This window comes from Otolemur garnettii, unplaced genomic scaffold, assembly GCF_000181295.1.
Source record: "Otolemur garnettii isolate 467f Iridium unplaced genomic scaffold, OtoGar3 scaffold00002, whole genome shotgun sequence".
NCBI classification, from domain to species: Eukaryota; Metazoa; Chordata; class Mammalia; order Primates; family Galagidae; genus Otolemur; species Otolemur garnettii.
This window is the reverse complement of record NW_003852397.1, coordinates 53,278,206-53,303,191: the sequence shown is the minus strand read 5'-3', so window position 1 is coordinate 53,303,191 and position 24,986 is coordinate 53,278,206. Positions and strand designations below refer to the sequence as shown.

Sequence of the window (24,986 nt, the reverse complement as noted above, 5' to 3'; positions counted from 1 at the left end):
TGTTAGATTACACCATGAAGAATATCCTCCTAACCCCTTTTTAATTTTTCATATTGACACTCTACCTCTTTCCCTGTCTCCTTGTCACAGGCTGTCTTCATCTCATCTCCATTCAAAAATTGTGGTCCTTCTTCTGTACATTTTTGGAGTCTTAGAAATCTTAAAGATTTTGGCTATGCTTATTCTTGCCATTTCTGCAGATAGGCAAGAGAGGAAAATCTTTGGCTTCTAAAATCTTTGTGTGCATATGTGTGTGTATAAGCATTCATGGCAATCTATGTTATGGAGAGCAACTTGCTTTTTCCCTTGTGTTTGGATGACTCCATGTCTTTAGAGAACACTAGATAGCTTGCATTTGGAAAGGTAACTGCCTGCTAAGACTTGATGTCTGTAACACTTTGGAACCTCATTGTGCTAGAAGAACATTTTTCTCCTTTCTAACATTAACTCAAATTATAAAGCTCCTGTTGCAGTTATCTGTTTCTGCATAACAAACCACTCCAAAACTTAGTGACTTAAAAACCTGCACAAGTTATCTTGCTCATAAATCTGTAACTTGGGCAGAGTTCAGCAGGGACAGTTGAGTTCTGCTCTATAGTGTCTGTACCTCAGCTGCTGACATGTTTGATATTTCTACTTGGTCTCTCCTTGATGATGGCCTCAGAGTAGATATAATTCTTACAGTATCTCAGGGCTTCAGCAGTACTAAGAAATCAAGGCAGAAGCTTCAAGGACTTTTTTGACCTATCCTTAGATGTCATGGCCCTGGTTTGAATGGTTTGTCCTCTCTGAAAGTCAAGCTGACATTTGATTGCCCTTGTGGGGTGTTGGGAAGTGGGGCCTAATGGGAGGTGTTTGGGTGATGGCAAGGGATTTCTCATGAGAATAATGCTGTCTTGTGAGTGAGTTTTAGCTCTCCTGGGACTGAATTAGTTACTGTGAGAGTGAACTATTAAAAATCAAGGCTGCTTCATGTTTGGTCTCTCTTTGCACGCACCTATTTTCTCTTCCACTCCTTTGCCATGTTATGACACAGCATGTGACCATTACCAGAGGCTGAGCAGATGCCATCACCATGTGTTCTGGACTTCTTAGCCTCTAGAATCATGAGCCAAACGAACTTCTTTTCTTTATAAATTATCCAGTCTTCTGTTATAGCAACAGAAAGTGGAATTAGACAGCCATATAGTACCACTTCTGCTGCATTCCATTGGTTACATAGGACCAACCCTGATTTAATGTGTGTATGTGGGGGAGGGCAAGAATATGAGAAGTCAGGAGTCACAGTGGGGGGACTTCCTAGAAGGCTGGCAACCATATCCTCTAGTCAACTTCAAAAGGCAAAGTGATTTTTAAAATCAAATTAAATGTGCATATGATATGATACTACTGCATCAAAAAACTTCAGTGGACATCACAACAGAAGAAAGACATCAGGACACATGTTTCTATGCTCCTTCCAGCCACTGTGTTGTCTTTATTAAATGGAATATTGAATTAGAGGCAAATTACTTGGCATCCAATTACACAGAAAGGCCATCATCATATTATCTACCTTGGTTCTCAAAGAATGCATCTTGATTTTGTACACCTGGTTTTGCAGGTTGAATCAGAGAGGGAGGAAATTCTGGATGCTGGCTTTGAAATGAGACTAAGGCATCCAAACTTCTGTGAAACCAGCAGCCATACCTTCTCAGCTCCCAATTTCACACTGAGAAGTAAAAAAAAGAAATAAATAGAGTCTAATGATGCTTTGGTTTGGGAAATAATGCTTACATGCACAGGATGTATCCACTTAAGTCTTTTAAAAACCATTGTTACAATGATTTTATTGCTCTGTAACAAAATACATCAAACTGACATTGATTCCAAGGTCACTGTGAATTGAATTTAACCATATTCATTACTAATAGGATGCAAGTTTGAATGCTAGGAGGCGGCTGGAGGAGGAAGGCATCACAGTATATTGCATTCTTGTAAACATTAGTACAAATGCAGGGTAACAAGAGATTCCCCTAGATAATGCTAAATAGGTCCCAAGTTCCTCTGTTTTCAGAGGGATGAAACATTTAGGACTTTTTCCCTTTTACATCTGCTAGGGTTTATATAATATGCTGTCCTAAAGAATAATAGATTCCAATTTGGCTGCGTTTCTTCTAAGATGCTGTTGTTGATTCCTCTCCATGTTCCTGGTTCCCTGCAAGGTGGGTTCAACCTCCAAAATGAAGTCCTAAAGGATGGCATGAGGAAATAATGCTGCCCCTAATACAGAGGATGTGAAATGAAAATGGCTACCTTTTGCCACATCCTTTTCCCCAGATCCATTTCCTTCAAGAAAGACTTCATAACTGAAAGAGCTGTATAATCTTTAATAGATAATGAATCTTTCCCCACTTTACTTCTTTCTCCATCCTTTTCCTATCTGCTCTGTCACTTATGCTGGTAACCAGAGCAGTAGCAAGGATGGCCTGTCAGCTATCTTTGGGCAGGTCAGGTCTTTGCAGATGGGGCCATGTCAATGTAGTCCTCATATCCAAAGCACATCACCAGGATTTACTCATTAGAATAAAGGGACCAAAAGAATAGGCCAGCCACTCTGGACTGCACAATCACGAAGTAAGGGGTGAGATTGGGGGGCACTGGAATATTGGGGGCACGAGAGCCAGCCTTCCTGATGCTCTGCAGAGAGACTTCCTGGTTTCTGAAACATGATGATGCTGATTGATCAGTATTGGGAACAAGGGTTTGGAACCAGAATAACACTTGGCTACATGGATCTGAACCTTGTACTGGGGCCACCTTACAACCTGGAGCACTGTCCATGTGGTTAACTGACATCACATGGACAGGGAGGGAGCCAGGTCCTGGGGGAAAACTGTAATGGATAGCCCCACTGCTGCTGCCAGGCAGGCACTGGCCCTGAGGCCCTCTCTTAGCCTCTTCCCCACCTTGGGCAGTCTGGTGATGCTGTGTGGTAGGCCTCTGTTTGGGGACTGTTACTCCATAGTCTCAGATCCTTGAGGCTTCTCCCACTATTTCCTGGGGGCCAGGTGAGTGTGGCAGCTCCTCTGGTTGACACAGTGTGAGATGAGGCAGATGGTATCAGCATCACAGTAGAGCTAGCCCACTGCAAAAGGAGGTGGGGTCAGCAATCAGATGTTTTCTAGGACATCAAGGGGGACAAGGCCTCTCTTCTTTCCACTGAGAACTCTGATAAAGCCGTCTTGTTCTTCTTCAGAACTCACACAGATCTGAATGTCAAGGAAAAGCAAAACAAGACTTAAGTGTCAACATGAAAGAAGCTAGCACACTGTTTGAATCACTACTGACCAAAGTTGTAGGGACAACAAATTGGAAAAGGGACAGCAGTTTCAGGGTGGGAAATTGGCACTGTAAGAAAAAGATTTTATATGAAATTTGGCATAAACCTGGTTCAGAAGTAGGCCCACGCATTGAATGTTTTCTGATATTTAGCTTTGTGAATAAGAACCATAAAGTGTGGATTAATAATACTGTGACGCCTAGAAGAGTCACTTTAAGAATGAAGGGAGATAATGTTTATCACAGAGCCTAGCTACATGCTAGCCTAGCTATACAGCATGCTACATGCATGGAACATGTAGAAAGCAGAGTTCTCAATGCAATTATGTTGAAGAACCAAAATAGCAGCTATCATTCCTATCATGTGCTGGGAATTTTATATGTACCTCATGAAGTATCAGGAGGTCAAAGGGAACTATTTCATTCCTGGCCCCAAGCAAATAGATGCTGACATTTTCCATATTTCAAAGTAAGTCCAGTCTTTTTTTTAAACTTAAAAAAGGAGGCAATAAAATTTGGATACCTTTGCCACTTACCACTTATAGGCCACTGAAGAGCATGGAAGAGTGAATGTGGCCAGACATAAAATTAGGAGAGATTTTTGAAGAAAACTATTAGGATGTTTTTTATTTCTCCTGCCTCACCTGCTTTCATGGATGGTATGTTTTGTCTTAGGCTATGCTCCCTAGAAGCAAGTCTGAGCAGGGATCTTTGTGTAAGTAATTTATTCAGTGGGTGCTCTCAGGAAGGGGGGAGGGGAGGGAAGCAGAATGGGACAGGGCAGGGAGCCAAGCAAGAATGGGGTCTCAGCTGGAGACCAACCCAGCCTGACTCCAGGGGTGCTCTGCAGCAGGCCTTGCATCACAGTTATCTCACTTTGAAGCAAAGGGTCCTGCCTTTTGAACTCCATGTTGGTCAGCCATGGACCACGGGCTAACCTGGGGTGTGAAAGGCATAACTTTTCAGGCAAGTCAGCTCCTGCTCTCTCAATGTGGCCTCCCTGAGAAGGGCAGTGGTGATGTGAGGAGAGCACATAGCACCTAGGAGATGGGCGCACTCGCCTAGTAAAAGGGACTTGGGCAAGACTCCTGCTGAAACCACCACAGTGGGCTCTTCTGTCACATGGAATGGGACACTTAAAGAGCTTAATTTGTGACCTCTGAGGGACTGGGGCATACAACAGACTAGCATGTATATCTGACTCATGTTTCAGAAATCTACTGTATGAGAAACTTGATTAGACAGAGGCTCAGGTGGTAAAGTGAAGTGATGAGCGAAGGATGTGCTGACTGCTTTTTAAAGACCAGATGTCAGATACTTGCAAGAGATAAATAGCCCAGAGATCACATTATGCCCAACAAGAGCCTGATGGGTTAGATGACCCCCAAAGGAAGGGAAACCACCAGGTTTTCAACAGCTGAGACCTGCCATTGCCCATGCCAGAAACACTGCAGGTGAGAGGCCCCTGTGATGGGCAGGAGTATATGTCTTGAAGGAACCCCCCCCCAAAATGCCTCGAGAGGAAGATTTACCTTTAAAATCTATCAAAACATTTATGTTTTCTTCCTTATTGAAATGTGCTAAAATTCAGTAATCCTTAGTATAAGTCCAACCAGTTAGCATTAATAAAAAGCCAAACACCTGCTTTCTGATATGGGCTTGTTCTTGGTGCTTACTGAAAATGTGTTCAGTTTAAATACTTAAATAAAAAATCATGGGACCACACCTATGGAGCATATTGCAAGGGTACATGCTCAATCTATCAAGTGTTGAACATAAATGTCTTAACACAGTAATCAAGTAAATGAAGCAAAACTATATTAATTAGTTTGATGTAAGCACTCCAAATGGTATAAAAAAATCAACACATTGTACCCCACGTATGCATAAATGTGTTCATGATCTATGTATATATGACTGAATAACAGGAAAAAAAATCAAATTTGAGAACAATTTACTGACATATGCACACATAGATGTTGTTATCATGGTGATGCTGAATAAATAGAATTGGGCAAGGATTCAGAACCCTAAGATCCTGGGCAGAGCTAAGAGTCTTATACCACTGCCCCATCCCTTGGTAATCTAATTGATCTGAGTCTGTTTCTATCCTCCATGTTAGGGATTCTGTTAGTTGTTTGCATGGCACTTAGCTCCAGCCAATAAAACAAGATGAAATATTTGTTATGGGACTTCTGGGAAAGTTTGTTTTTCTCTTACAAAAGATGCATTAGGAAGAAAATCTTTTTATCTGCCTGGAAGGGATTTTTGGAGTGTTTGCAGCCATCTGTGACCACTAAGGGAGATGGCTGGCATTTCAATGGTGACAGAGCAGAAGGGTAGAAGAATTTGGTTCTCTAATAGGATCAAGCTACTAAATTACCAAAACTATCCTGTATCAGACCCCTGTAATTGAAGTAAACTATACCCTTTGAGATTGAGTCAATTTGAGTTTTATGATTTGAGATATGCATTGATTTGTTATTGCTGTTGTAACAAATCTCTACAAACTCAGTGGCTTTGAACAACACAGTTTGTTATATCACAGTCTGTAGGTATGGTGGGCTCCAGCTGGTTTTCTCTGTCTTGGTTTCATAAGGCCAAAATCAAGGAGTGAGTAGGGGTCTATTCCTTTCTTTCCTTTTTATTTGCTTAGGGGTGAATTTAATTCCAGGCTCATTTGGGTTGTTACTGAGTTCAGTTCCTTGTGGCTGTAGGGCTGAGATCTCTACATCCTTTCCAGGGGTCATTGTTAGCCTCTAGATGCAGGCAGAATGGGGACCAAAGACCCCATTCTTGGCAGGGTAGGACACTCCCAGAAAAAGGGAAAATTAAAAAGTAAGCTGAAGGAGTCAGAACGAAGAAAAGTTAGCTAATTTACCTTTAAGCCAGCCATTGCTAAATTTCTTATCTGAACAAGTTTCTGGCCTTTTCTGAAACTCTGGCCTATTGGGGATAAGGCTTACACAAATACCCTGCTGAGTCTGTGAACACTCTGAGGAAGATAATGGCTATAAAAGAGATTATGGCAAGACCTAGAGTAAATACATCTTCTAGGTCATTTCCTGCCTATTAAAAAGACAAGCAGATACCCATTGTGGAGATTTGCATTTGACTGGGGCAGAGACCAAGGGAATATCTCCAACTCTGAAATATGGGCAGGAGGGCTTACATCCCTTATCACAGAGGAAAACCCTCTGTGGTGGTGATGAGAGGAAAATGCCACTCTCCCACTGATTCCTCAGAGGAGATTAATGCTAGTGGCATTTTACTCCACAGTGAACTAGCAGAGTTTAACACCTCCCTAGGAATCTGTGTGTGTGATTCCAGACTGGATGCTTCCCCCACAGAAGGCTCAAGTTTCAGATTCCTCAAAATTGCTCAAATCCTTAAAGTTAATAATAATAACAATTGAAGCTGATATACTCACTCAGAGAAACTGCTAGTGTCTTTGTTCCCTCCCTCAGTTTACCACCTGAGCAAAGAGATTTCAATAAAAGCCGTGTAGAACAAAGACTCAAGGCTACTCACTGGAGCCCATGAACAGGTGGTGGTACCCTGAGTGCCCACCTTGAAAGTTATGTGTCTTGTGTCTCTTTCTTTATCTTCATCCCTAACTTTATATTTCTTCAGTCAGTTGTGCCAGTTCCACAGGTCTTAGCAGACCCTGCCCCTGGGGTGGGACCCTGACATTTAGAGGCCACCTTTGTTCCTTTGGCTGTGATCCCCTTTCTCCATCTTCATATCCAGTAGTGGTAGTTGAGTCCTTTGCCCACATTATCTCTTTCTGACTTATTCTTCTGCCTCATTTCTTCTCTGCCCTTTTCTGCTACATCTGTCTGACTCCAGCCAGATAAATTTCTCTCCTCTTAAGTGGTAAAGTAATTATATTTTTCCCCACTTAGAGAATCTAGTATATCTCACCCTTTCAGGGTCCTTAACCTTTATCATATCTGCAAAGTCCTTTTTGCATGAAATTTGGAATATTTTCTATTGCTGCCTTTACAAAATACTCCATTATTTTATGGCTTAAAACAATACCAATTTACTATCTTACAGTACTGAAAGTTAGAAGTCCTAAGAACAAAGTGTTGATCAGGTTGCATTCCTTCTGGAGGCTCTAAGAGACAACCTGCTTCCCTTGTCTTTTCTAGCTTCTGGAGCCCACCTGCATTCCTTGGCTCACAGCTCTTTCCTTCAGCAGCATAGCATCTTTCAAATATTCCTCTCTCCCTAACTACTGCTTCCATCATCACTGCCTTCTCTGACCCTGACCCTCCTGTCTCCCTCTTCTAGAACCCCTCTGATTACACAGGGACACCCAGATAATCCAGGATAATTCCCCATCACAAGATCTTTAACTAAATCACATCTATGAAGTTCCTTTTGACACATAAAGTAACACATTTAAAATTTGGAGATTATGACATGGGCATCTTTGGGGAGCTGTTATTCTGCCTGCCACAGATGAAAGGATCAAGACTGTTACTAAAACATAAAAAGATATTATGGGAAATATGTCTGGGTATAGTAGGCCAAAGGAAGACTTGGCCTCAATGTTATAAGGAAATTCTTGCAGTGAAGAGATAATGTAATGAGATGCAAAGAAAATATGCTGTAGAAGAAAGGGGTTGGCTGAGAAGAAAATACCTCAGGGAAATAATAAATACTAAGTTAAAATCTATGTAAGAAACAATGAAAAGACTGAATTGAAACTTCAGAAAACCAAAGTGAAATGGGGACTACCTTCAAACATTCTTAGAAGAGGAAGTAGAGCTAGAGAAAGAAGTGGAAAAAGATGGAAAGATTAAAACTATAAGGGAAATGTGATAAACTAGAGGTGAAACCAAAGAACTATTAAGTTTCTGGAAAAAAAGCTTTAAGATCAAAAGGCCAGTGATAAACTGGGGAAAACATGGCCACATATGTTAGACCAGTTGTAAATATTCTTAAACAATAAAAACCCTTTTTAATAGTGTGAGGCAATGGGCAGAGTACAAAAGAAGATTATTTAAAAAATACAAATGCTTGCTACATATGAGCTATGTAGCAATCTCTCTAATAATCCAGGAAATGCAGATTAACCTGAAATAGTACTCGACTATCAAAATGAAAGATATAATAAAAAGTAATGTTCAATTCTGGGAAGGCTGCAGTGACCTGAATATTCTTGTAAATAGGTGGTATGTGTGTAAGTTGGCATAATCTTTTTGAAGGCAATTTGGCAGTATGTATCAAGAACTGTAAAAGTCTTTTACCTATTTAGAATATAAATTGTAAAATATATTCTAAGGAAATGAGTTAGGGAAAAAGATCTAGGTCTAAAGATATCCATTGAAGTTATCAATAATAATTAAAAATACTATGAATATCCAATAATATGGGATACTTAAATATATTCTTGTTTATCTAGACAGAGGATTGGCAAACTTTTTTTTTTTTTTTTTTTTTTTTTTGTTAAAGACCAACTAGTAAATATCTTAGGCTTTGCAGGTCATATAGTGTCTGTTGCAATGACTCAACCTAGCTGCTGAGTTTTAGCATGAAAGCTGTCACAGATAATACATATACAGATGAGTATAATATGCTACACTCTAATAAAACTTTGTTAAAAATTGTGTTTTGATGAACATTTAGTGACTATGTTACTGAAGTTGGCCACCTAAATAGAATATAATATCAAAATATAAATAGAAAGAAAAGTTTGATATGAAATACACTAAAGTGTTTATTTGATAATAGTTTAATGTTGAATTATTCATGCTCACTATTTTATTTTTATAGCTTTAAAAATGCTATTTCCAAAATTTTCTCTATAATAAATGCATTTTAATTTTAAAATCTAAGAAGAGATTATTTTTTGAAAAAAGCTTTGATAGGACACAAAGAAAGAATCAATGGAAATAGTTCTATAGATACAAAAGAACCATAGATCAATTTAAAGAAATGTTTTATGGTGTTTAAAGTTGATTTAACAAAGATTTTTTTTTAATTTAAAAAGTGAACACAGTTTCTTCATGTCAATGCAAACTCTGGCTATGTTCATAACAAATGGATAATTTAATTCTATTTGGAAATAAGAGCTCTGTGAAAAAATAATATAATAATTATGAGGCAGATTAACCCCAGAGGTAGAAATGTGATTTAATCAAATAGATGCATTGCATTTATTTTCAGAATCAAATTTCTTCTATTCGTCTGTTAATGACCATCTGTCTCTTTATATTGTTAGGGTTATAAATATCATACTGGCTGTTTTCTGGTACTTAGTGGGTGACTTTAGGTGGCATTAACCACTGCAGGTGAATTTCCCATTTAGGCTTTACTCTGAATGCTGACACTGGCCAGAGAAATGACCTTTGTTATGTGTCAACAGTGGCCTCATGCTGTGCTAGGCAAGATTCAACCTACACATGTGACCAGATTCAAAATACATACCCACATTAAGAGGGAGATACTACACATTATGCTAATTTTGCAGATAAGAATGTTGACATTCAGAGGTGACTGCCAAAACTGCACAATATAGAGATCCGTTTTTGTATGACACTAGAATCTGTGTTCTTTCTACTACATTACACTCCCTGAAATTAACAAGTATTGTCTGGAATGTTTTACTAAAATAATTTAGGACACTAAAGTGGAGACAAATTTTGAAATTTGTTTCTAATAATAAGTTGTTTTCAATGCAAGTTTTCTTTTAAGAGGTTAATGTATTACAAAAATTGGTTGCCATATCAATGATAAATATTGAAAACAGAATCTGTGTATAGGTAAAGAAACCTCAGTGCCTCCTACTAACTATAAAATGAAAATGTCACAACAACTATAAGACCAAGAATGAGATGATAACAGCTGAGGTCGGCTTGGCACCTGTAGTTCAAGTGGCTAAGGCGCCAGCCACATACACCAGAGCTGGTGGGTTCGAATCTAGTCCGGGCCCTCCAAACAATGACAACTACAGCCAAAAACTAGCCGGACGTTGTGGCTGGCATCTGTAATCCCAGCTACTTGGGAGGCTGAGGCAACAGAATCACTTAAGCCCAAGAGTTTGAGGTTGCTGTGAGCTGCGTCGCCAGGGCACTCTACCCAGGGTGACAGCTTGAAATTCCATCTTAAAACAAACAACTGAGGTCATTTTGAAACTTCAGCACTGATCAGAACATCTTGGGAGTTTACAAAAGACACTAATTGCTGTCTTTACCTGAAAGGTTCTGATTTAGCAAGTCTGGGGTGGGGGGTAGGGTGTCCAGGAATTAGTACTTTCAAATTCTGATCCCCAGGTGAGGCAATCCAAACACCATAACAGAACAATTATCAGGATTAAAGCATTTTCCTAAAGAATTATGGGAAGACTCATTTGGTTCCAGGTTTAGGGGGATGTACCGTGTTGCAGCCTGAACATGTCTAGCTGAAGCAGTTGGGTTGTTTGCCTCACCTCTTCCACATCTCAAACCCCAGCAGATGGTCTGTTTAATCATCATGTTTTAACCACCATGTTTACTGCAGATGGAACATGCAGGTGTGAGGCCTGTTCCCAAAGAACTTGTTTTCAAGAAGTTGGTAGGAGGCACTGAGCAGATGTTCTCCTTTTGGAAATTGATCAACTTGAGCAAATTTCAGTTTGACATCTGTTTCACTAATTTGTATTTTTTTTATTCACTGATTTGTATTTTAATAGCATGGAAACAATGTCTAATCTCAAATGGGGAAGCATAAGATTTCTTCTGAGAAAACATTCAAATATCCCAGTAAGATTATTTGATAACACTTTGGTAATAAAGATGAACATCCTTCTCAAATTTATTTTATTCAAAAGACTTCCCAGATTTTTAGAACTGGGAGGCTATACCTGCATTAACTTAGAGACAGTTGAAGTGATGGAACTAAAGCAGTTTGCCTGTTTGCTTTGTGGGGCACGTATGGCATTGGGATCTCAGTCTGATGATGAGGATTCCATTGCCTGGAATCAAGAATGACTCAATAAAGGTCCACATGAGCAAAATCTTGTTTTCAAGGGGACCTCTGGACAGTTGCATCTTACCTTCTTTGGGAACCAACTTCTCTTTGCTGTCCAGAGTTTGTATTGTCACATGGCTCAGTGGAAAGCATTGACTTGGAGTGGCAGCCTGGCCACTTAGCAGGTTTTTGCCCCTTGAGGAGGGCGCATAACTGCTATGAGCAGTTGTTCCCTCATTTTAACAACAGAAATAATGAAAAATTAATTTATACAATTCATAGGGCAAGTGTGCAACCTCAAATAAAATATAAGCTTTACAAGTATTATATATGATGTATATATAGGACATTATTAAACAATGACTAATAATGATGCTAGTAACAATTATTATGACAATGCCCAGAATAGTATTGATTTGTTTTTTTCCTTTCCTGTGAACCAGGGGCTGGAAATAAAAGATTATCATTCAAGGAGCAGCCCTAAAAACAGGTTATATCATAATCCAGAGAGAAATAGGCAGTAAGAGGTTTGCATATACTTTTTCTAGAGGCAGAGCGATCTGTGTAATCTTCCATGAGTGGGAGGATGGTGGGCTTCCCAGCAGTGCTGTCATTAATGGGAGTCCTTAAATGTCACTAATCTCTATAAGCATATGTTGGCTTCTACTGTTACTTCTTTGGGGAGTGTGCAGACAAATGATATGCTGGCAAAGGCCAGCTCCTGGGAAAACAAACAACTTTGAGCAGGAAATGAAGAAAAAGGAAATTTTAAGAATGGTTTTTTCATGTTAGGATACTGAAAGGTCTTGATCTCTTTAAATATATACTCTGTCCACAAACAATAAGGTAAGAGAATGGTGGTTCAATTTGCAAAATGCAGGGTCCTTACGTGGGCATATCATGTAAGCACATTTTATAAAAGAGAAGAATGCAAATTTCAAGTAAAACTATAAAACCAGGACAAAACCATGAAGCCCAAGGACCCAATTTCCTAAGGATATTAGAGATTTTAGTAACAAATAATCATTAGATGTCATATACCTTTTGGGGTTCTTGTGTTTATATAAGTAGCAGATACTCAATTAGACACAGCAATGGTGGGATATGGGCTGTGGGTGTGCATGCAAGAATTGCACAAACACATGCAAAGTTTAGGCCCAGGAAAACTATAGCAACCCAGTGTACTTTTATAGTATTGGCGTCAAAAGAAAAGGCTGCATATTTTAAAAGTTGCTTCTTTTTAAATGTAGTTTTTGTAAATTTATATTGTAAAATTTAAATGGAAAAGAAAAAGCCCTTAAACTTTCCCTTTTATCTTTTTCTCCTCATTTTAAGTTTTCACTACCACTGTCATCAGTTTTTTTTTTTTTTTTGGAGACAGGGTTTTGGTCTGTCACCTAGTATGGAGGGCAGTGGCCTGATGGCAGCTCACTGTAGCCTCAAATTCCTGGGTTCAGTTGAAGTCATCCACTTGCATCAGCCTCCCAAGTAGATAGTACTATAGGTGTGTTGCTATAAACCTTAATTTTTTTGTAGAGACAGTGTCTCACTATGTTATTCAGGCTGGTCTTGAATTCCTAGCCTCAAGCAATCCTCCTGACCTGGCCTCCCAAAGTGCTAGGATTATAGGCACCTGCACTTAGCCCACTCTGTCACTAATATTTAACTCATTTGCTTACTGCTCAAAAACTATCATTCAAGATGGAGACACAAGGCTGGTGCAGTGGCTCACGTCTGTAATCCTAGCACTCTGGGAGGCTGAGATCGATGGATTGTTTGAGCTCAGGAGTTCGAGACTAGCCTGAGCAAAAGTGAGACCCCATCTCTACTAAAAATAGAAAACTAGCCAGGTGTGTGGTCCCAGCTACTCACTTGAGAAGCTGAGGCAAGAGGATCACTTGAGCCCAAGAGTTAGAGGTTGCTGTGAGCTATGATGATGCCATGGCACTCTACTCAGAAAGGAGTAGGGCACACATGGCCCCATATGCTGGAGGTGGCGGGTTCAAACCCAGCCCTGGCCAAAAACTGCAAATAAATAAAAATTAAAAAAAAAAAGTTGCTGACACCATATTCAAAGATCTGTGACCTTTCTCCTAGATCTCTTCACTTCTCCATCTGATAGGTCTATGTGTTTCAGGGATTTATCACTGTTTCTTAAAGCTTCCTGCTCTTTTGTTTCTACTGGGAGGTCATCAAGCTACCTTGTCTCCAATGTCAGCTTTGCCATACTCCTTTCTGAGCCTTTGTTCTTCTTTGGGCCATCTGGTGCCATAGGTGCTTGAGATTCAGACCTGTCCATGGTGGTGATAAAGGTAAGGTAGGTGGGCTGTTCTAAGGAGGCCTTTTAGGCCCCTAGATGTCTTTACATCTGTTTCACTATGATTCCAAGGGTAAAAGTAGGTCTTCAGGCCCCATTCATGTCTCCCACTTTATGTTTACTTTGGGAGAGCAATGACTGGGATCTGGGTCTGGGCTCCAATATTCTGTCCATAATACTATATTAACACCATCAAAACTTCCTAGTTTCCTAACATTACTCATTAAAGCATGCATTATTATTGTTTTAACCACTCCTATTATTGTGTTATGTTCCTAATTTTCACCACTATGAATTGGGATGATTTTTGTGTAAAGATTTTCCCCACTCTATTTTAGATAATTTTCTTGGATACATTATAGAAATTACTATAGGAACTACTATAGTCATAAGGTTGAGCAAGTTCATGGCTTTAGATGCACAGGAACAAACCACTGTTTAAAATAAATGGACTGATGTATTCTAACATCTATGGAAATGCCAACTTCTATCTTTCTTTTTTTTTTGGAAACAAAGTCTCACTTTGTCATCCTTGGTAGAGTGCTGTAAAATCATAGCTCATAGCAACCTCAAACTCTTGGGCTCAACCTCAAACTCTTGCCTCAGCCTCCCAAGTAGCTGGGACTACAGGTGCCCAGTTATTATTATTATTACTTTGTTTTAGAGACAGAGTCCTGCTCTGTCTTAAGCTGGTCTTGAACTCCTGAGCTCCAGTGATTTATGGCCTCAGCCTCCTAGAGTGCTAGGGTTATAAGTGTGAGCCACTGTGCCCAGCCAGAGTGCCAATTTCACTAAATCCATACCTCACTGCTGTGAAAATATATAGGGAAAGTAATACTCAGAAATATTTATAACTCACTTTCAATAACTTGTATCTTCTTGTATATAAAGGGAGAATGAATTAAACTTTTTAAGAAAGCTATTCCTCTATGTTATAATTGTTTTTCAGATTTTTCCTCTAGACATTCCCTTGAATAACCATAAACAAAAGGTAAATCATATTCTTTGAAGAAATGAGGAAATTTATTAGTTTGAAAATGATAAAGTCATTTGAAGGCACATGTGACATGTAAAATGGGTAAGTTAGGTAAAACAACAGATATAATTATATGGACTGATTTTTATGTATGACTTAGAAACTGTCTTTGAAGGCAACTAATGAAAAGACATTCAAGATGTGTTTGGGGCAATTCTATTGAACAGAGTTGTATTAAAATTATTAATGCCTTTTTCATTTTGTACTTCCTTCCTTATCATTTTTAAATATTGGCATTCATTGCTTTGGGAAATATTAGCATGAGTACACCAAGAATGCAGAAGGAAAGAGAGGCAAATTTTGACTTTGAAAACTGGGAATTAAAAGTCTACTGTAAGACATTATTGGGAGAGAAGAGAACTTTGAAATTCTCTAAATCCTTCCCTAATATTTCAAGAACAAACTGGGAGGACGAAGCACATTCTTTTACTCTGTAGTTTGGAAAGAGAATGTGACATGAAGGGAGTTGTAGTCAGAGAAGAAGGGGTGGGAGGAAGCCCTCTTCTCTGCTGGAAGAAGACAGAGAAGAGTAGGACAGAGAGCTAAGCTGTGAGTGTTCCACCTGTCTCTATGAACATTCTAGGGATGAGATGGAGGAACAAGAAGCAAGGAACTTAAAGACTTGTAGGTATGGTTCACACCTTCTCAGGAAAATTGAGAGCATTGTAGAGAACTCCACATTCAACATGGCACTGGAGGAGGATGCTGCTAGATACCTCTAGATTAGACATAGGGAGCTGTCTCATGTATGAGCCTGAGACAGTCCTTCATTATCCACATGTTGTCCAAGTCTTGTTTAGTAGTGTGAAGGTGTCATGGCAGAAGCTTAGAATCTGGACAGAGAATTCCTAGAGGGATGCTTGTCACTGGAGGAAAGTGCAATGAACTCTAGAACACAGCAGCAAGAGACCATGAAGAATTAACCACATGTTAGTGGGCACCAAGTAGATCAGCTGCTCACATTAGAGACCAGTGGTCTTCACAACAAAGAATAGGTAGGGACTAGATGTCCTCACCATGGCACCAGGATGTTTCCTCTTGCAAAGAGATAACACCTAATCAGATTCCTAACAGTTTATTATTGCATTTCCCTACTACACTAGTATCTTTGGCTTAAGTATGTCTTTTTTTCAGAGTGAATACTTGAAATGTGACTCCATTCATTCAGATGTACCTGTGTTGTTATGTTTATTAAATGACTGTTATTCTGTTTTGGTCACATCTGGAATATATTTGTGTTCTTTACTCACCTGATTCTCCTTCAGTGTTATCTGCCCCTGTTCTTTACACCCAGTGAAGGTTCTAATGCATCTAAAAATCTTCTCATTTTGTTGTACTCTCTGAACAAAGTTGGCTGGAAAGAAGCCAATCCTGTCTTGAATTTTTCCCTGAAAAGGAAAAGTAAGTATGCATATACAATTGTAGCATTTATTGTAATTATAGGTACCAAATCATTTTTTTTTTAAATAATGAGAAACACTTACTTTCCACCAGTCTTCATTGGAATCCTCTATAAGAGTAATAATGTCTCCCGGCCTACAATGAAGAATGAATGAATTGAATGGGGAAGTAGAGGGAGGAAAAAATAAAAGAAAAATATAACACTTCAACATCAGAAGTAATAGCTTTTCATTTATATAAATAATCCTAAAAACAGAAATAAAATAAACATGACTTTTACCTTTTTCCACCAAAGAAAACAGTTTTATTATACATTGAAAATAGGCATAATTTCTATATTGTATCTTTAAAAATAATCTTTACCTTTATTTTGATACATAAATGGTCAAAAAAAAACCCTCCAAAATTTAGAAGTTGGGAAGTTTCAAGGTGCAAATCTCCGTATTCGTCATCCCTGTGTATTGTTCTAGATTCTTTACTTTGTGCTCATATTTATATGTAGATATGTATACGTATTTTTTTGTTTAGTTTGACATCTAGAATTAGTCACTGTCTTTACCATAGTGTACATCTTTCGGCACCTTCTCAAAACCTAGGACGTTTCTTTGCCTGCCACCTTCTGTGTTAGTATAATTTGGAATTTTGTACTTGTTTTGAGTGTGTGTGCATATATGTGTTTATATGATTTATCAAGAATTACCTGGGCTTAGCTGATAGCAAATGTGTTTTCATTCTTAGTGTTGTTGTAGATGTGTGTATGAGTGTGTGTTGTTGTTTTTTGATAGAGTCTCACTCTGTTGCCCTAGGTAGAGTACCATGGTGTCATCAGAGCTCACAGCAACCTTAAACTCGTGGGCTCAAGGGATTCTCTTGGGTTAGGGTGAATAGCTGCAACTATAGGTGACTGCCACCAAGCCAGGCTAGTTTTTTTATTTTTAGTAGAGACAGCATCTCACTCTTGCTTTCAGGATGGTCTCAAACTCCTGAGCTCAAGCAATGCACCCACCTAACCTGGCTTCTCAGAATGCTAGGGTTATAGGCATGAGCCACCTTACCCAGGTCCTAGATGTGGTTTTGATTTTCACATCTAGGTGTGGGTTTGAGAGTGTGTGGATGTGTGTTTTAATTCCTTCTGCTTGGCACTTGCTAGACCTTTTATAATCTAAAGATACTTTCACCTTGAGAAAAATTTCTCTACTATTTCTTTCTCTGTTTTCTCCCATCTATTTTGTTTCCTTCTCGAACTCCTAGTAAACACTTGTACTTTTGAATCCATCATCTATACCTTTGGTCTTTCTTATACATTTCCCATCTTTTGTCTTTTGTATAGATTCTTAATTTTTTGTCTCAATTTTATCTTTCTAATTATTTATTTTATATTTGGGCTTATCTCTTCTATTATTTATCGTAATACTGAGATTTCTGTTAGAAAAAATTTTTTAAGGGTTCTTTATTATTTTATGAAAGTTTTCTTTCTTATTACTCCTTTCTTATTTTCTAAAAGATTTCTAAAAGTTGTTTCCTGTCATGGATGCAATATTATAATAGATCTTTCTGAAGATATTTTTCAAGGGTATTTCTTTCTTTTATTGAATTATTTGTTTCTTCTAGGATTAGTTGGCCTGTCCTTTATCTTATTTTAATACTTCTCTTTCATGTCAAGGATATTCTCCAACATCTGGTGTTTCTTGGTTATATCTTTTTAATGACTGAAAATAGATGTAGGTGGGTGTGGACAGCAGGGTAGGCTGCTCTGCTATCACATACCTCTGGTCTACCAGAGGTCTCTCTCCCAAGCATGAGTGGCTGTTTACAGGCTGTGTTTAAGAGACAAGCCTGTGTCAATTGATGCATCTTGTTTTTGGATGCAGCAGACAAGCAATTTGGTGCCTCCTACCACTACCCCAATGACTGAAATATGGAGGGCTATCTTAACTCTGGTAAGAGAGAAGGTCAGTTTATTTTCCTCCCAATTAGAGCTGCCTTTCCATTTTTCCCCCTGCCCTCTAGAAGTTCTGGAGGTCCAGAATTATCCCAATGCAATTCTTCTTTCTCAAGCTTCTGTGCTTACACAGGAGCCCTCATAAGGCAGGAGTTCCCTTTCCTTTAGAGTATGTGTTGACTGTCAAATATAGGTTCTGTGACACACGGCCACTTCTGCCTTATTAGCCAAAGTAAGCTTGAAGGTCTGTCCAGACTCAAGTGATGGGGTAAGAGGCTCCACCTTTGTTGGGGAACTGCAAAATGTCATGGCAAAGGGCATGAATATAGGGTGGGGTGAAGAACTGGGGCCACTAATACACTCAATCCACTGCAGAGCCCTTATGCTCTTCAGTGAATTGACTGCTCTGCGTTCAGTGTCTTTTTGAATGAATTCCTACATTTGTTCCTGAGTAGTCTCTGGTCATCATCATTATATTCTCAGCTCAATTGCATTTATTGTAGTCTGCCAGGAAATTTCCACAATTTCTGGTTCTCTCATGGCTTCTTTTCTTATTTTCTAGTACAGTTATGGATGTGTTCTTTAAGAAGATACTTTATGACATGTTTAGGAATTGGAGCAAAAGTAGATTCTTGTGCTCATTTTGCTATTCCAATTCAATCTCCTTTGCTATCATTTTCAATTTTCAGTTAATATCTATCTTTGTCAGAGATTCTAGCTATAACAGGCTTGTTATACCTGAAGCATTAAACACAACTGGCATTTTGTTCTTTCAACAGTCACGGTTTCATGCTGATGCCACAGAAAGTGAGATGGTTGAAAATCATTCTTTCCCATGTGGGGGATTTAATTAAGCAGCAAGGATGAAAGTCAATGTGGTAAAATCTTCTAAGCTCCAGCAGATTTTATTTAACCCAGTAACCTAAGAAACCATGAGTTAGTATCAAATACAGTAACTTTGCAGATGGTTTGGTAGAGATTTTTATAGGGTATAAAGCTGGAAACTAGGGGAAGTACCTTTCTCTAAAGGTGAAAGGGGTTCTGACTGAATCTGACTCGGGTGGTTATAGTCTAGCTAGAGACTCACTCTGTACTCTGCCCAGAGGTGGACAGTTTCCAAGTGCATCCCCCAGGTTAGAATGAGGTACTCACTGGAATACAAGCTAATCTTACGAAAAATACCAGACATCACTCCAGAAAGTGTGATCAGGATTCTGTCTTTTTCTATGAAATAGCTCTGCCAGGATCAGAATCCATCTTTCCTTTGTCTTTTGTTTACCCAGTAATTTGACCATATGTGTGTCACTATGAAGACTGTGTCATGGTCCATTATTTCACTTCCAAGAAACACAGTTGACAGCTTCCTTTCTGATTCACCCGTGCAAGCTTCAATTTGCTTGGCTTATCAGTGTTGCTGGGAGGGCTTCATTTCTTTCTGTCTCCACAGATTATATATTTCTTGATTTTTGTGTATCTCAAAACTTTTTAATGACCCAAGTACTTATAAAATGCAGGTTCTTATGGATCTGTCTCCACGGATTATAAATTTCTTAATTTTTGTGTATCTAAAACCTTTTGTAATGACCCATGTATTTATAAAATGCAGGTTCTCACTAAAAATGTCATTTTATTAGATACTGGGTTTACTTTGATAAATAAAATCCTCACTGGAGCTAATGTTTTAGTAAGGACAATAACTTTGTTAATAAACAAGAAAATAGATAATAAAACATACACTAAATATATAAATTATGATTAATATATAAGTATATATAATTAATAAATGTATAGTTGCAAGGACATACAAAGATATAGCCAAATAGAATGAGTAGACAGACTCCTATTGAGGTAAGTCAAATACTTCTAAGTATCTAGCAGCAATTCTAATGCATCTTTTCCACTGCAGGGAGGATCTTGCTGGGTAACCATAGAATCCAAAATACCAACTCTTTAACATCTTGATTATAGTCAGTAAACCCATGGCTTATAGGATTTGCTCCCATAGCTATCCAGGCACCCCCACAATCCAATTTCAGCACTCTTTTCCACTGAGCCTGCAGTCAAAATCCTTTTCAACACTAAACTCCAGGGTTCATTTATAGCTGTCCCTCTGTCTCCCTAATTTCTTAATTTTTCACATGGGCATTAGAACCCATCTCTTCTACCACCAGGTAAACTGGCTCCAGCAATTCAGTGGGCAAAATGTGCACAGAGCACACAAATGCTGCAAACTGAGTCTGGCCAGCTGTACAAAACTCTTCTGCAAGGTGTCATGAGAATGGTTTGGCTTAAAGCTGGGGGCTCTTGGAGGAAGACATGTGGGTTGTCCTGAGGCCTCCTGCCCAGCTTCTCTCCATCCCCAAGGTAGAACACAGATTCTTAGGAGGGGAGACACTGTCCTCTTCCTGGTGGTGACATTACTATTTTTGAGGAATACCTCCTTCATTGCCTGGGACAATCTGAGACCTTACTCTGGCTCTCATTTGGGTAGCACCTGGTTAAAGCAGAATGCCCTAGTGTCTTCTATGTTTTCTGAGTGTTTTGGAACTGTCTTTCCTCATTCTTCCTCTCTACCCATTTAGCTTAAGGAGATTATATGACATTCCAGTATTTTCTAAATGCTTATGACATTTTAGGTATTGGGTAATAATAGTATTGCCTCATCAATATTTTTCGAGAACTAAATGAGGTAATGCTTATAAAACACATTTAGATAAGCCCACAACAGATAGTGGCTACTACTGCTTTTAAGTCATAATTACTGCCCTCTAGATATTAGTAGTAAGGAGAAATACAGTAAGCTGGTAATTTATAGTAAACCCTATCTTGGAATGAAAAGGAAGTGCTGGCGGTGGTAGAGGATGGGGAAGAACAGCCAAATATGGGACTGACCCCAAACAAAAATCTCAAACATATGCTTCTGTGAGTCTCAGCTGTCTCAATTATATTCATATATATTATGCACAATAAATTACTGTGAACTACCTTTGATTTGCAAAGTTGCTATGTGGATTAAATGAGAAAGCATATATGGAAGTCTAACACTGTGGTTGATACACAATAAGACTTAAAAATGCTGATCTCCTCTGTAACGTGTATCTTTTCCCTTAGAAATTAGAAGATTTAGTAATCACTGCCTTTTTAAAAAAGACCTTTTATTTTTTTTTTAAATTTCAGATTAATGTGAATGTGAGGATATATAGCACACCCCATGGGTGTGCTTTTAAATGCATGTGCCATTAGGTTTTTGGTAGGGATAGTTGGTTAATTAAATTGTCTTTGACTTCAGTGGCTTCACATACTGACCTCTGGTGTGATTCAGAGCTTTGGAAAAGTTTCTCCCTCTCTTTATACCCCCTCATTCCCTTTAGCCCTTCTCCAGGTAGTGACCACACAGGTGTATCAGGGCCTAGGGGCTGGAACGATTACTCAGGTGACTGATTGAAATGGAAATATTAACCGGGTTAACTCTGGAAGAGGACAGCAATATTCACTGAGTGAAGTGGGCCTGACCAGTTGAATTTTCGTACGAGTAAGCAGATTCAGAGAGATTTCACTACTTACAGGCAGGGTTTGAATCTTTGACTAATTCCACTACTTTAAGCTGACTCTACACTACCCAGACTATGTTGAAACTCATCAGAACTGCCCATTTTACTATGGAAGTATTTTGGGTCTCTTTAATATTTCTGACCCTTTCCTGCTCATAAGGCAAAAAGAATCCCAAATCATATTTATAGCAACCATAGTCACTCAGCGAAAACAGATGTCCTTGAAAAATCAAGCTATGGTGTTGGAGGTATGGGGGAGAAAGAAAAACAAACCAGCCTAATAGCTCCATGAATTTTAGATCTACTGCTTAATTTTTCACCAAAATCATTTCCCAATTTTCATTATCTTGGTGTAGAATTATTTGCAGTCTAGGCACATGGGTAGGTAATAAACTCCTGGACTCTGCAGTTTGATTTTCTTCAGCTTGGTATCTGTCAGACTGTCTGCACTTTCTCAAGTCTATAGACCAGCTCAGAGAAAAAGCATTCAGCTAACAGGCCATTTGGAAGGAATTTGGTAAATGTTCATGAACTGTCATGGATCACGCTCTCCAGAACCTAATTGAGAGAGGCATTTGAGTGAGAGGGAGGCTGCTAAACACATCAATGACATTTGGGAAGATCTGGATTCCTTGACATAGTGCAGCATCAGAACATAATATGCATCAGAGACTTTCCGCAAATAGCTTTAATTGCATTTTGATGTCCTGGTGACTGAGAAGATTATTTTTAAATCAAATTGGTGCATTAGAATTACATTTAGTTTTAATTAAGTTGATGCATTTGCCAAGCAGTAATGTACTTAGAGAATGGAAACGAGACACCCAGGGAGTCTTATTCTGTTTTACTATCTCAAAGGTTCTTCTTTTCTTAATTTATGGAGGGTTTATAAAGTATTGCAGGGTGAAGGACATCAGAAAAGTAAGTCACAGGCCAAAAAGCCAATGCAGACCCATCCAACAGAGCACCAACAAAGAATAGGAAACTTACATTCTGGTCTGGATCTGCCGCTCGTCCACTGTTTGCCATTGCATAAATCACAGTTGTTCTGAACTCTTGCAAATAATCAGAATCTAGGAGAACATTTGACCATACAGATTTCCATGTGGGATTTGACTTTCTAGGTCTAGGTGGAGTCCAGAAATCTCTATTTTAATAATATTCTTTATTTATGGTTTGTAACAAATGCCTTAACCATTCTAACCAGAGTTTTCTCCTCTGTGAAATGTTACTTGCATGGGTGACCTCACAGACTTGCTAAAAGAATCCTAGGAGATACTAGGGAAAATTGTGAAAGTTTTGAAATCAGCAGAAAAGACAACAGGTCTGGGTGGCCTGTCTGGTGTACCCTTCAGGTTACTCCTCCCCCTTTTGATGCCTTTGTCCCATTTTACATCTCATGCAAGTTGCAAAAAACTGACTATGCAAATGATTCTTGTCCCTTGTCCACAGAGATGCAAGTGAATTGTGCCTGGTGGAATATAATCAGCTATTATCTCTTATCCCGTGAATACTGACTGGTTTTATATCTATCTGTAAATTCACATCAGCATTCCTTACTGCCTACACACAAATGATCCATCCAGGTGGTTCTCCCATTAATTAATGAGTCAAGTAAAACTTTTGACATATGTTCCTTTTATATTTGTATGACAGTCATGATTTTATAAGATAATTAAAAAAATTATCCTTTAACAGAAATGACTATTCATGAACAGATCACAAACTTCCTGGTTTGTCAACTAGACTCAACAATTCTAATAGACTTGCAAGAAGTGATATAAGTGGCTAATATGAGCTAAATTAGTACATTGCCTATAACTGCTGATTAAAATAGAAATGTTAACTTTATCAGAGAGGAATACTACTATAATTAACAAAGGATGAAAAGTGTGGGATAGAAAAAAGACCAATGGACCCACCTCCATGGGTTCCAGCCCCAAGCTTCTACTTTCTACCTGTGAGTTCTTGGGGTTGATTCTTCCACTTTACCTCCAAAAAAAGAACCATAAATTGTCTCACTGGTATATGAACTTAACAGTCAGGTGTCCATTCACTAAGCATTACCAAATTTTAAAGTAGAGTCATGACTGGAACGAATGTAGTTATCTGAATATGCTCCTGCTCCTATGATTCATTTCCACTGTCTTTTTTTTTATAATGGGGTTTGCATTGGCTCCCAGTTTTGGTACCCCTTAAAATAATTCTCTGGTTCTGAAGTTTAATCCATTCTTTGCCTACCCATTCCTCACAGGAAAGAGAGTGACTGTTCGCTAAAGAGGGTGCCAGGTCACAGACATCCACGAACCCTCTTCTTTCTGGGGGCTTGGCTGTTTTAATGCCCCCTTGAGGTGCTCTTGTAGCTTCCTGGACTACCTCCCATTCACAGCCCTTAGTGCTAGATTCTGACTTCCCCTTTATTTAAGAAGCTCAAGAGCCATGCTTATGTACTATATCTGCTTGACTTTTTGAGATTAGAGCCTGTGAATAGTTCTCCCAGCAGAGAGCAAATGCTTGGTCACTGAGTGATGAGAGGGGACTAATTTAAGCAAATCCTGGAAGTAGCCATACAAGGATTAAAACCATTTTTAAAAATCATTTTTAACTAGATATCAAGTAGTGCTTTGAAAACATCTTAAAGGGATGAATTCAAGCCATCCTATCTCCAGAAGTTCTTGCAAATAAATACTAGCTAATGAGAAAAATGGTTGCCTGTTTTCATTCAGACTCACCAAGGGAAAAATCTGAGACTTGCTGCTTCCAACAGTGTGGCAGTTCATGAATCTAAATTAGTATTTGGGTTACAAAATAAGATAGGTTTTTCTTGGAAGCACCTTAAAATCAAGTGTTTTAATATACATTGAAGTGGTCCCACCGACCACTACCAATTTTAATAATATTGATAAAGCAGTTTCTTCTTTTCCTTTTTTGGCTCATAAGTCCTTTTTTCCTTCCTTTCTCTTTTCTCCACCCTTATGAAAAATGGCCATTATCATATAAATTGTTTGAGTAGAGCTAATAAAAATGAAAATGACTCAGATGTGGGATGTCAAAATGAATTCTTTAGCACAGGCTTTATATGGTCACTAAATATGCATTTGCACCTGTGACTCTTTTATTTACTCTCAATCCTTCATTTCAGAGTCCCTAAGATGTTTTAGGGGCCTGTGTTTACTTACAGTTATTTACATCTGCTGATTATTTACATAAAATATCAACTTGAGGAAGCCATAAAGGTTATTCTTATTTCTTTAAAAAAGGTGTCTTGGTGTGAATAAGAAGAGAAGGCTATGTTGATTAGTAGGAGTAAGCCCTCCAATTTGTACAAATAATCAACACATTGAATCCCATAATGGCATAAATATATTTATGATCTATGTACAAATGACTTAATAAAAAGAAATAGAGAATAAAATTTAAATAGAAATAAAATATGCTATTAACATTTAAAAAAAGTGA

At 38.6% G+C, this 24,986-nt stretch overlaps 1 protein-coding gene across 2 annotated transcripts in view; it reads right to left on the bottom strand.

The window, feature by feature from the left end:
• Positions 1-1,450: 1,450 nt before the first annotated feature.
• Positions 1,451-24,986, bottom strand: part of STAC (SH3 and cysteine rich domain) — a 145,835-nt gene continuing 122,299 nt past the window's right edge. The window contains exons 9-11 of one of the 2 annotated variants that reach the window (XM_003781788.3): positions 16,118-16,169; positions 15,884-16,021; positions 1,451-3,251 (exon numbers count right to left, since the gene is read on the bottom strand). In XM_003781788.3, coding sequence (XP_003781836.1) covers positions 3,153-3,251; positions 15,884-16,021; positions 16,118-16,169 — 289 coding nt within the window. In that variant the 3' untranslated portion in view covers positions 1,451-3,152. The remainder of the gene's footprint in view (positions 3,252-15,883; positions 16,022-16,117; positions 16,170-24,986) is intronic. The other variant, XM_012805314.2, reaches the window with a different exon arrangement.